General features: G+C 44.4%; 1 protein-coding gene across 12 annotated transcripts in view; it reads left to right on the top strand.

Moving 5' to 3' along the window:
- The window catches only part of PLCB4 (phospholipase C beta 4), a 330863-nt gene that overhangs the window by 242530 nt on the left and 75014 nt on the right, over positions 1 to 13319 (top strand). For all 12 annotated transcript variants that reach the window (XM_048842554.2, XM_048842557.2, XM_048842551.2 and 9 more), the window contains 3 exons: positions 6526 to 6616; positions 7604 to 7699; positions 11476 to 11576. In XM_048842554.2, the coding sequence (XP_048698511.1) occupies positions 6526 to 6616; positions 7604 to 7699; positions 11476 to 11576 (288 nt within the window). The remainder of the gene's footprint in view (positions 1 to 6525; positions 6617 to 7603; positions 7700 to 11475; positions 11577 to 13319) is intronic.

Here is a 13319-nt window from a genome sequence, read left to right as displayed (position 1 = left end):
ACAGTCTGAACTATTGAAACAGTGAAACCTAGAGAAACTTGACAAACTTAAAAAACTGAAGCTAGTTTAGAAACTGTGTTAAAAGTTATCATCATAAAACCCCTGAGGCAAGGAGAGAGCGCTCCCAAGTTAACAATGACAATTCCAACCTACATGCACAAGATGTGGAAAAAGTCATATCTCAAGAGATTATGCATGTCCAGCCAGATGCACATGTGTAATAAATGTATGAAATATGGACATATTGCAGCTGTTTGCACCAAAACAGTCATGGAGTTAACTCATATAACAGACAACCAAGAGCCATTGTTTCTGGTATCTATTACTTGTGATGACATAGATAGAACGTTGCAAATCTGCGGATATCTGTGAATATCTACATCCACGGATGCGGTTGTATTGTTTACCATCTTTACTGATTGTGGATCAGATGCAGCTCCAAATTGTATCCACGCAGAGCTCTAACAGTGACATGGGTGTGAATGCAGATACATATAAAACGGTGGAGTGTGGATCACAGGTCGGATAGACGTTAATTATCATGGATGTGGATCAGATGTGGATCCAAATATTTGTATGCTTGCAGGGCTCTAAACATAGAACCTAACCTGGAGAGTGGCAAGACTATTGACTTTAAAACGGATTCAGGAGCTGATGTCACAGGCATCTTAGAAGGGATTTACAATCACTGTCAGAGCTGAAGTCACCTGACACAGCTTTGACCAGCCTTGGAGGTATACTGAATGGCATGGATCAGCTCACCACAAACAACTTACGAAGATAAAAGCTATGCATTCAGAGTGCATGTGATCAAAGGTGACAACCGTCTCAGCTGCAGCATGGCAGTTATGATGGGCCCAGTGAGAAAGGTGGAAGAACTTGATGGAGGATTTGGTGATATTGGACTTCTGAGAGGCTATCAAGTACAAATCAACTTAAGAGACAATGCTGAACCATACAGTGTACAAACACCCACACCAGAGACACCTTGGAAAAGACTAGTTGCAGGTTTATGCAAATTCAGAGGACATCACTACCTGGTTATATTTTCACCAGATCACTACCATGGTCTATTTTCCCAGGTTTATAGAAATAATGTACTTGAAAGACGTAACATGTCACAGTGTTCTTGAGAAAACTGAAGTCCCCTTTTGCTCAATTAGGTTATTTCAGAACAACTGTGACAGGCAACAGACCACAGTTCACTGCAGCAGAATTTAAGTCACTCTGAACGAAATGTGATTTTGATCATATCACTAGCAGCCCACGTTACCCACAAGCAAATGGAGAGGCTGAGAGCTCTACAGACTGCTCAGAAAATCCTACAGCAGAAAGATTGATTCCTTGCTCTCTGAGTCATAGATCCGCACCAATAACAGCTACTGGATATAGTCCAGTACACTTGCTGATGGGAGGACAACTCAGCACTACTGTTCCACCTTTGGAAAAGAGCCTATTTCCAAAGTGGCCAGACAGACAACTGCCAGGTCTAGAACCTGGTGACCACGTTCATGTAAAAATGGATGGATAAAAAGGATGGACAACTTCAGCTGTCATATACAAAACAAAAAACCCTGCACCGATATAATATGTGATCATGACTGACGGTGGAGAATTCAAAAGAAACCATTGACAGCTACAATTTGTTCCTCAGAAAGAACAATCAACAGATAAAATGCTACTGATGGCAGATTCAAAACAAGAAGAAGATTGCGAACTGACCACAGCCAGTCTTTGCAAGTAATGGACAGCCAGATGCTAAACTGTACTAGGCTGTTCAGCCACTAGGAGGCACTGTGTCAAATACCTTATTTAAATGAACCTCAGTCATACCTGCCAGAGCATTAAAGGATCTAATGATGAACACATCTGGTGTGTATAAGCAAACTCTGTAACCAGTTCATATCTGGTACAGAAGAACATGACAGATGCAAAGTAATTGATCATATGTGCCTGGAAGGGAAGGGTGTAGTGCTTTCAGCTGCGTCTTCTATCTCATGCTTCCTGGTCCAGACCAAGCTCTGGAATCTGGGCTGCTGTCAGTGCTGCATTAGGAACTGAATCGGATGAAGAGCTCCCAGCAGAAGCAGCAACTGCAGGAACGGTCAGGAGAACTAAAATCCACATGCATTTCAGTCTCATACATAGCCAGGAAATGTAGCAAATGCTGGAGCATTCTTAATAGGCACGGCCTACCAATATTCAACCTTGGCCTAACCTTCTATTTGCTAGGGCGGGGGTTCTCAAACTTCATTGCACCACGACCCCCTTCTGACAACAAAAATTACTGTATGACCCCAGAAGGGGGGACCAAAGCCTGAGCCCACCTGAGCCACGCTGCCCAAGGGCTTCAGCTAGAGGCAGGGGGCCTGTAACCTGAGCCCTGCCGCCCAGGGCTGAAACCCTCAAGTTTCGGCTTTGGCCCTGAGTGGTGGGGCTCTGGCTTCAGCCCCGGGCCCCAGCAAGTGTAAGCCAGCCCTGGCAACCCCATTAAAAGGTGGTTCTGACCCACTTTGGGGTCCCAACCCACAGTTTGAGAACCGCTGTTCTAGGGTCTACATATGCTCTTACAGGGCCTGCCCACTGCTTTGCACAACCCATTCAAACTCTCTAGCAGCAGCCACCAAATGTCAGAGGTGAACAACTGCTATCAGCTGCACCACACTGCCAAGAAAGACAGGCAGAAGGAGATTCCTTTGACTCACCTTCCTGCTACTGCCCCTGGTGACTACTAGGCCCTTTTGCCTAGTGACACCTTCTCCAGGGCTGTGCTTTTTTTTCTTCTCTTAACTTTGACAGGGATAGTTAGGATGCAAGAATGCATAATAGAGATCATGTTGCTATACTCGGAGGGGTATGCAGAGATGTGTGGCTGGCTGTAATATCCCCAATCTGAGCACAGTCCTCGCAAGTGGCTGCTTCTCATGGCCCTGTGACCAAACAGAAATGGTGCCACACCAAAAGTTCTGTGGCTACTGCAGCTTCGGGACCCAATTCTAGCCTCATCTGGTCTCTGCTCTTTAGTGTGCTCACTGTTTTATGTTTTGTTTTTTTCTGGCTGTCACTCTGCCTCCTCCATGCACACATTCATAAATCAAACTTTCAAAAGGCATCTGGTGCAAGTTGGAAACTTGCCCTTCGTAAGTAGTTATATTCCGTTTTAAATGTCTCTGGAAGGAAAACTCAGGACAGGCGTGAGACTGCCTGAAGCCGATATTTTCCCAGAGGGGCACCTAGCTAACCTTTTAATTGCAGAATGGTATTTTAGAGGTAGGGGGAATGAAACCTGATTGTACTGACATCTAGTGGAGTTAAAATATATTCACTGCTGGACCCAGTGGATGATAACCTAGAGTTCCCTTTATCCTCAGTGTCCATGTGGAGATTGTTGCACACGATTCCCTTGCTGGAACTGAATGATCGAGTTCTCTTGATTATAATGGGAAAATGGATATTAGCTTGGAAGGATGTTGCATCAGTTGTTGTTTGTTCCACATGCTGTTTGCCAGCTTTGTTTGCTTCTCCTTGTATTTGGGTATCAGGGTGTCGTGCAGAGGTGGGCAAACTATGGCCCATGGGCCATATACTGCCCACAGGACCCTCCTGCTTGGCCCCTGAGCTCCTGGCCTGGGAGACTAGTCCCCGGCCCCTCCCCTGCTGTTTCACCTCAGCCTCAGTGCACCGCGCCATGCTCTGGGCAGCCAGGTAACGCAGTTGCAGAACCGCGGCCTGACCTGGTGCTCTGGGCCACGTAGTAAGGGGACAGGGGGAAGATGGGGTTGGATAGAAGGCAGAGGAGTTTGGGAATGTGGTCAGGGGTCGGGGGTGTGGATAGGGGTCGGGGGGGTCAGAGGGCAGAGAATAAGGTGGTTGGATGGGGCATGAGTCCCGGGGGGCAGTCAGGAATGAGGGGGGGTTGGATGGGGCGGCAGGGGGCAGTCAGGGGTGGGGGATCCGGGGGTGGTCAGGGGACAGGGAGCGGGGGGTTGGATGGGGCAGGAGTCCCGGGGAGCATCAGGGGGCGAGAAGCGGTGGCGTCAGATAGGAGGTGGTGGGCCGGGCCACGCCTGGCTGTTTCGGGAGACACAGCCTCCCCTAATCGGCCCTCCATACAATTTTGGAAACCCGACGTGGCCCTCAGGCCAAAAAGTTTGCCCTCCCCTGGTGTGGTGGGTTGACAGTGCCTTCCCACAGAGGCTGTTGATGCTGGTCCGGCACAGTGACAAAGCTGACTTGATTACTGTTATTTTTTTATGTGGTGGTTGAATACCTAGAAACTCCACCCACTCCAAAGAGATCTGCCTCCCCGTTCTGGGATTCCTTACTAACCCTGGCTATATCTTCCAGTCCCAACTCACTTCTACCTCAGTGTACCATTGTCCTTTTCAGCTGTGATCCTGGGTAACAGATCCTTCCCCCATTTCCTTCCCAGGCCCACTGGGAGGGAGCCACACCACCCAAATCTGCACTCCTTTGTGTCCTGGGGCTTGTACCAGGGGATCCTGGCCTGTGCTCTGCCCACCTCAGAGTGGAGAGTGATGGGCCAACAGATGTTATGCCTCTCCCTTCCCAATATGGAGCAAGTCATTTACTTAGCACATACGTAGCATTTGTCATTTGATACCGTCCACAAACATCAAAGACATGCTCCTACAAACCCTTACTGGCAGGTATAGTCCTTATCATCTGGCTAAGGACTACTCGCATAGATAAATCTTCGCAGGGTTGTGCACTGGTTGCTGGAACCTCACAATACGGCAGTGAGTTAAGCTGGGTAAGTATTGTTAGTCACATTTAGCAAATTAGGAAATTGATATTAGGGAACTGAGTTTAAGCGACTAGCCCAAAATCATGCAGCAAGTCAATGTATGAGTTGATACTTCAGTCTCCTGACTTTACTGTTGCCAAGGTGGTGTGACCCTGTGGATCTGGCAGTGGACTAGGAATCAGGAGAGGTGGGTTTTGCTCCTGCCTGTGCTACTGATCTGTGGCATTACTTCTGTCACTTTGTTGCCCTCTCTGCCTCAGTTTCCCCTCCAACTCTGTCTCTTGTCTATTTAGATTGTAATTTCTCCAGGGGAGGGACTCCTTTGCTATTTACTATACAGTGCTCAGATGATAAATGCTTTATTTTAAAGCTATGTAACCTCTTCCTGCCTTGTTTTCCCCATCTGTAAAGTGAGGATGATGATACTTTCCTGCCACACTCTTGCATTGTGTTAATTAATTTTTGTGAAATGTTTTGTGATCATCAAACAATAAGTATTAATGTAAAGTATTATTATTACCAATTAATTTTGGAAGTATTTTTCTTCTGGATGGCAGTCAGGCAGCAACCCATTCGAAACCCATATGAAAGATATGAGCAGCAGAGAGAAAATATTAGAGCAGAATTCAGTTTTCAGATGATTTGATAAATAATAAGTCTCTCTTACCAATGTAGGTTTTTTTTTAATCAGCATGTTCTTGTTTTTAGAATTTAGCAAACCTTAACATGAGGAAATAATAGATGTCTAAACATGTTTTGTTAAAAGGGACAAAAATAGCAATTAGACAAAATAGCAAGATAGGTAAACAAAATTCAAGGACTGCACATTAGCTGTGCTTTTAAATCCAGAATGTGGCTAACTTAAGATCGGGAGGTTCTCAAACATTGCCCTTTAAAATAATCTGATAAGAGCAAAAAAGAGGGACATTCTTACCTGAATACACAGAGATAGTTAAAGGGGTTATATGAACCTTTGATTTTTAATATTTTATTGATGCAACATAAAATCCTGAGCAGAAGAAGAAAATAAATGAATGACTTTTTCAGTGTCCTTGCATTCCTGTTGATATTTTCATGTGACTGTTGTTTTTATTCTGATGTATTCAGAGTTTTTTGTGTGTGGCTCATTACAGGAATATGAGATAATAAGGAGTTTACAATATACAGGCCAAATGATCCCATCCACTTCCATGAGCAGAGAGGGATGGGATCCCGTGTTTCTCATTTCGGAGGGTGGGGGGATGGCTGCAGGGGAAGTGGAAGTCCTCCCTTTAGGTCATTGTCTCCATCTTGCCCTGGCTGCAGAGCAGCTCCTCCATGGTTCTGCTTAGTCAGGGCTTGTCTTCACTACCAGGGTAAGTCGATCTAAGTTACGCTACTCCAGTTATATGAATAACTTCGCTGAAGTCAACGTAGCCTAGGTCGACTTACCACAGTTTCTTCACTGCGCTGCGTCGCGTCAATGGTAGATGTTTTCCTGTTGACTTACCTTAATCTTCTCGAGGAGCTGGAGTACCGGGGTTGACTGGAGAGCGCTCTGCTGTCGAGTTAGTGGGTCTTCACTAGTCCCACTAAATTGACCCCAGCTGCATCGATTGCAGCAGCATCGATCTCCCTGTAGTGAAGAGATGTCCTCAGTGTCCCTTGCTCAGGCTGGTCCTAAAGTCAGAATCCAGCCCAAAATGGGTAGTCAAAGAGGTTAAATGAGAAGATCATTGCAAATCATGCTCAATAAGCCCTTCTCTCCATTTTTGTAGCTTGAACCAGGAAGACCCTTACCGTCCCCGAATGATCTCAAAAGAAAGATACTCATAAAAAACAAAAGGCTGAAACCTGAAGTGGAAAAAAGTAAGTAAAGTTCATTGAACCATTACATTAATACAAAAGTATGCACTTTAGATAACAGAACAATGTTCTACCAAACTTTCCAAAATGAAGAACATACTTTATATTCACTATGCATGACATTTTGTTTTCACTTGTGTTTCATATCAGTGGCAAAGTTTTGCCCTCTGTGTAAATGTGTAGAGATTATAAATACATATAACTTGAAATGGAATTCTGGGTCATAATCTAATTGCTGTCCACGCCAAAATGTAACACAGATGGAATCTGTTGTAGAGCAGGTGTGCTGTCATTGTTGTGTTTTCCACTCCTGCCAGGGTGAACTAAAACTGAAATGGAATTTCAAATGACTCTTCTTTTCTTGCTAATCCTGGCATTCTTCTGCTGTGCACGAATCATGATGCTGGGGTATTCATGGTTCCTACTATGGCCGTACTGATTGGCCCTGGACCTTCTCCCATTGAAGACAGTGGCTAAACTCCCATTGACTTGAGGGTTGGCTCATACGGTGCAACTTACAAGCACAATTCAGAAATAACATTGAGGTAAAATTCCCATTCCAATATGGAATGTCATATTAGGCCGTGAAAGCGATCAGCCATCTGTTACCCAGGACTTGCTCACGGCAGTAATGATCCGAAGGCTCTTGAAGTCACTGGAAAGACGCTCCTTGACTTCATTGGGCCCTTACTGTTTGTTTGGGTTTTTTTTTTTTTGATCCAGCATTGGTAATAACTGTTTTATCAAAGTATCCCTAACAACAATGGGTTTCAAGTTCTTTTGCAAATCTTTATTGCTGACAGAAGACCTGACCCGAATTGGTACTGAGCACCCATAACTCCTATTCAATTCAAGCCCCTGTCAGAATCAGGCCCTAGTTATTTAGCATTTTCTTCATGTAATTTGAGTTAAAATATTTAATTTTGAATAAGAACCATTTGTTACATGGCTAACGTTAATTTTCTCTCTGTTTTTTTATTTTTTAAACAGAACAGCTTGAGGCATTGAAAAGTATGATGGAGGCTGGCGAAACAGCTGCTCCTGTCAATATTCTAGAAGATGACAATGAAGAAGAAATAGAAAGTGGTGAGGATTTTATAAGCGATGCTTCTCGGGAGTTGCTTGCCTGCTGGAAAAGGAGGGAGGAGTTCAGATAGACATTTGCCACTGGGCCTCAGTAGAAGCCTTTTCATATAACTGCTTCACTTTAACCTGACATATCCTCACAAGCACTGTCTTTATAGGCTTCCCACTTGTAACATAAACTCATAAGTACGTTTATTTGTTTAGATTTTAAATAAATCTCTCTAAACTCTGTGAACCTGAAGCGCATGTAAAATTAAATAAATGAAAATGTTACAAAGCAAATTAGACCATTAGAAAAAGAAGTTGCATTAACCTTTTCATGTCTTATCTTTCGTTGCTGTTGCCCTTGGAACAGGGTTCTGCTTTTGATCCCATTTAGTTTGTTAATTTGTTTCTTTGCAATTTATCTCCGGGATAACCCTTTGAGATCTCTGGGGTGAGGCGTTGTCTACAGGGGTAGGATAACACAACAGCAAAAATACCCTGGGGAAAAGCAGAGGTTAAAAGGGCTGCTGAAGAAGAAAAGCAGAATGTAGTTGTGAAGATAGATGTACTGCAGTTCCATCTGCATGGACGGTCAAGTCACGTGTGTTAGTCTAAGTCATTGAGAGAAGAGCATTGTGCAAAGTCCAGAAGGGAACCACGAAGCCCTTGCCAATGAACGCAGTCTACAGGCATGTGACCTTCATCTTTTAATTGACCTCAGTGTCAAATGGAGGGGGAGTCACAAAGACCCATTAGCAGCCCATCTGATCACTCTCCATCTGAAGCGATTGAGCTTTACCCATAGATGTTGTGGAAGGTCAAAAACAGGGTGCTGAACTATTAGATCTGTTATGAGATAGGCATTGACTACGTTTGAATCTTGTTCTTGCTACCTAGTTCACCACCTGGAGGTGATATCAGGAATTGTCCAAACAGGGTGCCTTTAGCTAAAATAATGGGTCAGCGGATTAAACACACCTTTTAACAGGCGGGGGCGGGGGGGGGAGGGCGATAGAAATGGTAGAGTGGGATCTGCAACATTTTTATACAATTACGGGAGATTATTTGTATTTCTTCCTCATGTAAATTACGCTGTGTATGTGAAAAATCCTGCCAGTATCTCTTGCAACTGCTAGTTTAATTTTTCAGTTCATTTATAAGCACTACAAAATAAGCTATTTCTCCCATGTAGCGAACACCAACCTTTTCTCACATGTTGGTTTGAATTTGTCCATCTGTGTGTTAATATCTCTCTTCACACATACAATATGTTGCCAGAGCACTCAGGAAATGCTTTGGATACACATCGTTCCTGGCTGGCGAAGGCCAGTGGGGAAAATACTGGGCCCATTGCTTATGGGATTGTCAGTGCCTCTCCTAGAGAGGGCAAACGGCCTGTTGCTTTGAAGGAAGCAATAGTGTTCATTGCTGGATGCTGGCAATCTAGCTAATTATTGAGGAGTATTGAATCTTCTCTTCCTTTCTTGGGCACGTTTAGTGGAGAAGGTTGTGGTAAGACAATTTGCACAGTATCTAGATGCTACTGATCTCCTTGACCCCGTCAATCTGGGTAGAGAGTTATCTTTGACAAAGAGACTGCATTTGACATGCTTGTCAGTGGTTTCCTCCTAGTGATAAACGAAGGCTAGGTCCTTGTCTACACTACCACTTAAGTCGATGTAAGTTATGTTGCTCAAGGGTGTAAAAAACCCACCCTCCTGAGCAATATAACTTACATCGACTTAGGGCAGTATAGACACCATGTTATGTTGGCAGGATACGCTCTCCCATTGAGGTAGCTTCCGCCTCTCATTGAGGTGGGAGCGCTCTCCCATTGACTTATCATGTCTTCATGAGACCCACTAAATCAACACCGCTGCATTGATCACAGCAACACCAATTTAGCCCCGTAGTGAAGACAAGCCCTAGGTGTCCATGCTGGTGGTATTAGACCTATCAGCTGTCTTCAGTACCATAGATCACAAGGTGGTGTTGATTTGCCTGCGGACTCTGGTGGGAGTAGAGGCAGCTGCTCTTCGCTGGTTCCGTTCCCTTCTCTTGGAGAGATCTCAACGGGTAGTTGTGGGCAATTGCTCCTCTTTCGAAGCTCTCAAAAGCTGGGTGCTGCAAAGTGCCATTTGGTCACCTGTTTTGTTCAACCTGTATCTGGGGCTGGTCGGAGGGTCAGTAACAAGGTGTTGGGTGCGTTGTCGTCAGTATGCCGATGACACCCCACTGTGTGTGTCTGTCTCATCCAACTTGAATGATGTGGTTCAGTGCTTCAGCCCGTGTCCAGCTGAGTTTGGAGCATGGATCAGAGTGAGCCAGTTGAAGTTCAGCCCAGACAAGACTGAGGCAATGAGGCTGCCAGGGAAAGCAGCTGGAGGAGATGGCAGAGGTAATATCCGCCTCTTATGCTGAGGCTGTACGTCTGCCATTAGTTACTTGTGTTTGCAACTCAGAGGTGATTCTAGACCTTCCGCTGCTGTGGGACATTCATATTACAGCAGTGACCCAAACAACTTTTTACCATCTGCACCTGGCTAGGAGGCTGCAAACCTTTCCTTTTGGATGTGGACCTTGTCGGTGTTATCTGTTTTTGTTACCTCATGATTGGACTGTTTCAATGCACTCTATTCGGGGCTGCACCTTTAAATTATTTGGGGATTGAAGCTGGTGCAGAGCGCTGTGGCCCACTTATTCAGTGGGGCTTCATGTGCGGAGTTTATGACATAAGGATCGGCAATGGCTGCCTATTGGTCTCTAGGTTGAGTTTATGGTGTTTGGATTATAACCACTTATAAAGTCCTAAATGTCCCAGGACTGGCCTACGTGAGGGACCATCTCTCTCCCCATGCCACAGCTGCGGTCAGCAAGGTGCTTGAGCCAGATCCCCCTCATTATAAAAGAGAAGGGCAGGTTGTTCATGCATTCTCCATGAGTGGTCAGGAGTCTGGAACTTGCTCCCTCACTTAGTCTGAAGTATCCCAGATCTGGTGATTTGCCACCCGTGCTGCAAAAAACACGTGTTCAGCAGGGTTTTGGAGTGGGCTGAGGGGGTTTCCTAGATGATGAAGGAGTAGAAAGAATGTTCTGTAAGTGGCTGTCTGAGTTCCTGTTGAAGTGATTACTATAATGCTGCTGGGATTTTACTGTTTTAGTAATTATGTGTTAGGGCACCTAGAGGCTTGGATAGGCATCGTTTTTAATTATTTAAATCTAAACAGATAAATACATTTTAAAATAGTCTGTACATAAGAGACCATATTGGCTCCTTTGAAACCACTAACAATTTGTGAAAATAAATGAGAGAGATCCATGTATAAAAGAGAAAGGATAAAAGGAAAGAGAGTGGGTGTAGGCGTATGAGAACTCAAATGGTGGCACCAAAACTTTTGAATTTATATTTAAAGAGCCCTGGCTTCATTTCATTTTGTTACCCCAGGCCCTTGATTTTTACCTTGGCATTTTCCTATGCCCAATTCATGATTTTTCCAAGAATATGCTAAACTTATCTCTCAGTATCTATGTCTCATCCACAGATTTATTCTTACACGCCGTTTTACTGAATGGGTGTTAGTATTTACTAGATAAAAGCTAGCAAACCAAGGAATCTGAGGGACTTACTTTAAACATCCACTACTTGTTGGAAATCTTTCTACTTCCTTAGTTTTACTCACTTTAGAAAATGAGCCAATTCACACTGGTGTGATGGTTTTTGAACTAGTTCCACAAAAATATCTGCTGCTATGTTTTTCTCGCTCATTTCCTTCCTTTTCATTGTTGTGTAGCTGATCAAGAAGAAGAAGCCCATCCAGAATTAAAATTTGGAACTGAGCTTTCTGCAGATGACTTGAGTCAAAAAGAAGCGGTTGCCAATAGCGTCAAAAAGGTAGGCTTAATTCTGACATATATTCACGTTGGAAGATTTTTCCATGGAGATGGCTGGGAAAGACCTTTCATTGTGCGGAAGGATCACACTATATGTTAGCTGTAGGAGAAAATACAGTATGAATCACACAGGGATTTTTCTAGCAGAGCTGCTGACACTTCAATTCATGGCGATATAAAATTTAACAAGCCAAAACCTGCTCTGCTTATTCAAGCAAAACTCCTATGGTAGCAAATGGGAGCTATACCTGGGAAATCACTGTGCACAGCCTACAGGATTTGGCCAAAAATTGTTAGACATGGCTGCCAACAGTTTCCTGCCTACGTAACAGTACCTGGCTGTGAATTGTGTGTCACAATTTAAGAGCCGTACTGTGGGGTGAATATCCGCTTCGTCACTCCTGTACTCCTCCTGGCTTGGCCTCAGCCCATGCCTTATCTCAGAGACTTCCTCAGTTATTTTTGTACTGGTGCTCTCTGAATAGCGGGCACCCACTTCCACTTGCTGTGCGTTTATGAAACAGTGACATAGACAGGGTAGCAGGAAAATCGGCCCAGTTGGAGAGCATGGCACTGGGATCTCAGCAGGCAGACTGGCCACAAGGGCTTATTCTTCCACTGGTACTTATCATAGAATCATAGAAGATTAGGGTTGGAAGAGACCTCAGCTCAAAGCAGGACCAACACCAACTAAATCATCCCAGCCAGGGCTTTGTCAAGCCAGGCCTTAAAAACCTCTAAGGATGGAGATTCCACCACCTTATCTTAGTAGTTTGACATTCTGTACTTGGTAAGCGAACATTACTTGGTATAGCACTTGTCCATAATTAGATACAGTACAGTGGAATTGAAAATTAAGCCATGCTAGTACCCAAGGCACCAGACCCTGCTTGTCACTAAGGTACCGTACCATCCTCCTCTGTCATTGAAGCATTCTAGTCTTTCTCTCTCCTGCATGGCTTGCTGTGGCTCTTGTTTGAGCTAGAAATATCTATTGGTGGAAGTTCTCCTTGCTGCACACACTGCCTTTCGCAACCTATCTCTCAACAGCAGAATCACAAATAATCAGAGCTGCCTGCTTGCTTTGTGTTTGCATCCTTGCTTCTTCAGGACCTTTACAGAGCTTCCGAATGAACTGCAGATTTTCCTTCTCTGCTGTAGGGCTGTTTTGCTTATTAAACCAGCAGGCCCCCAACTGCCCTATTGGTTACTCCAAGTGGTCAGCCATTCTCTGCATGAGCCCCTCCTTGCTCCCTCATTGATCTATAGCTTGACAGTAAATCGTGATTCTCTCTGTACATACTTTGAGAGCCAAGTCACTCTTTTCCTGTCTAAGGTTCTCGGTGCTAGCAGCTTGTAATTGAAGGAAGAAAGCACAGGGAGTCACTCAGTGAATGGAACTCTAGTGGCAAGTAACCTTGCAATCTCTTGGGGCAGATAGCAGCATTCTTCCGTATTTGGACATTTACAGCACAAAGTACAGAGCAGCTCCAACTCTTATATCTTCAAATGCCCTCAAAGTCTGGTCACCCTGAATATAGGATGGCAAATGATCTTTCATGTGTGCGCACTCTCTCTCAATCTCTCCCCATGAGCTTTCTGCCATTCCCCGCATGACACTACAACTGGGTTTGGACTTAACTGCCTGATGTCCTCCTTTCTACTCCCAATACTAGTAGCTATATCTTTCCACCCCTTTTGTATATGAATTTGAAAGATACTGCAAACCTTTGAGAGTTAATTG

This window comes from Caretta caretta, chromosome 3, assembly GCF_965140235.1.
Source record: "Caretta caretta isolate rCarCar2 chromosome 3, rCarCar1.hap1, whole genome shotgun sequence".
NCBI lineage: Eukaryota > Metazoa > Chordata > Testudines > Cheloniidae > Caretta > Caretta caretta.
The sequence above is the reverse complement of the archived record's forward strand: the minus strand, read 5'-3'. Positions and strand labels throughout refer to the sequence as shown.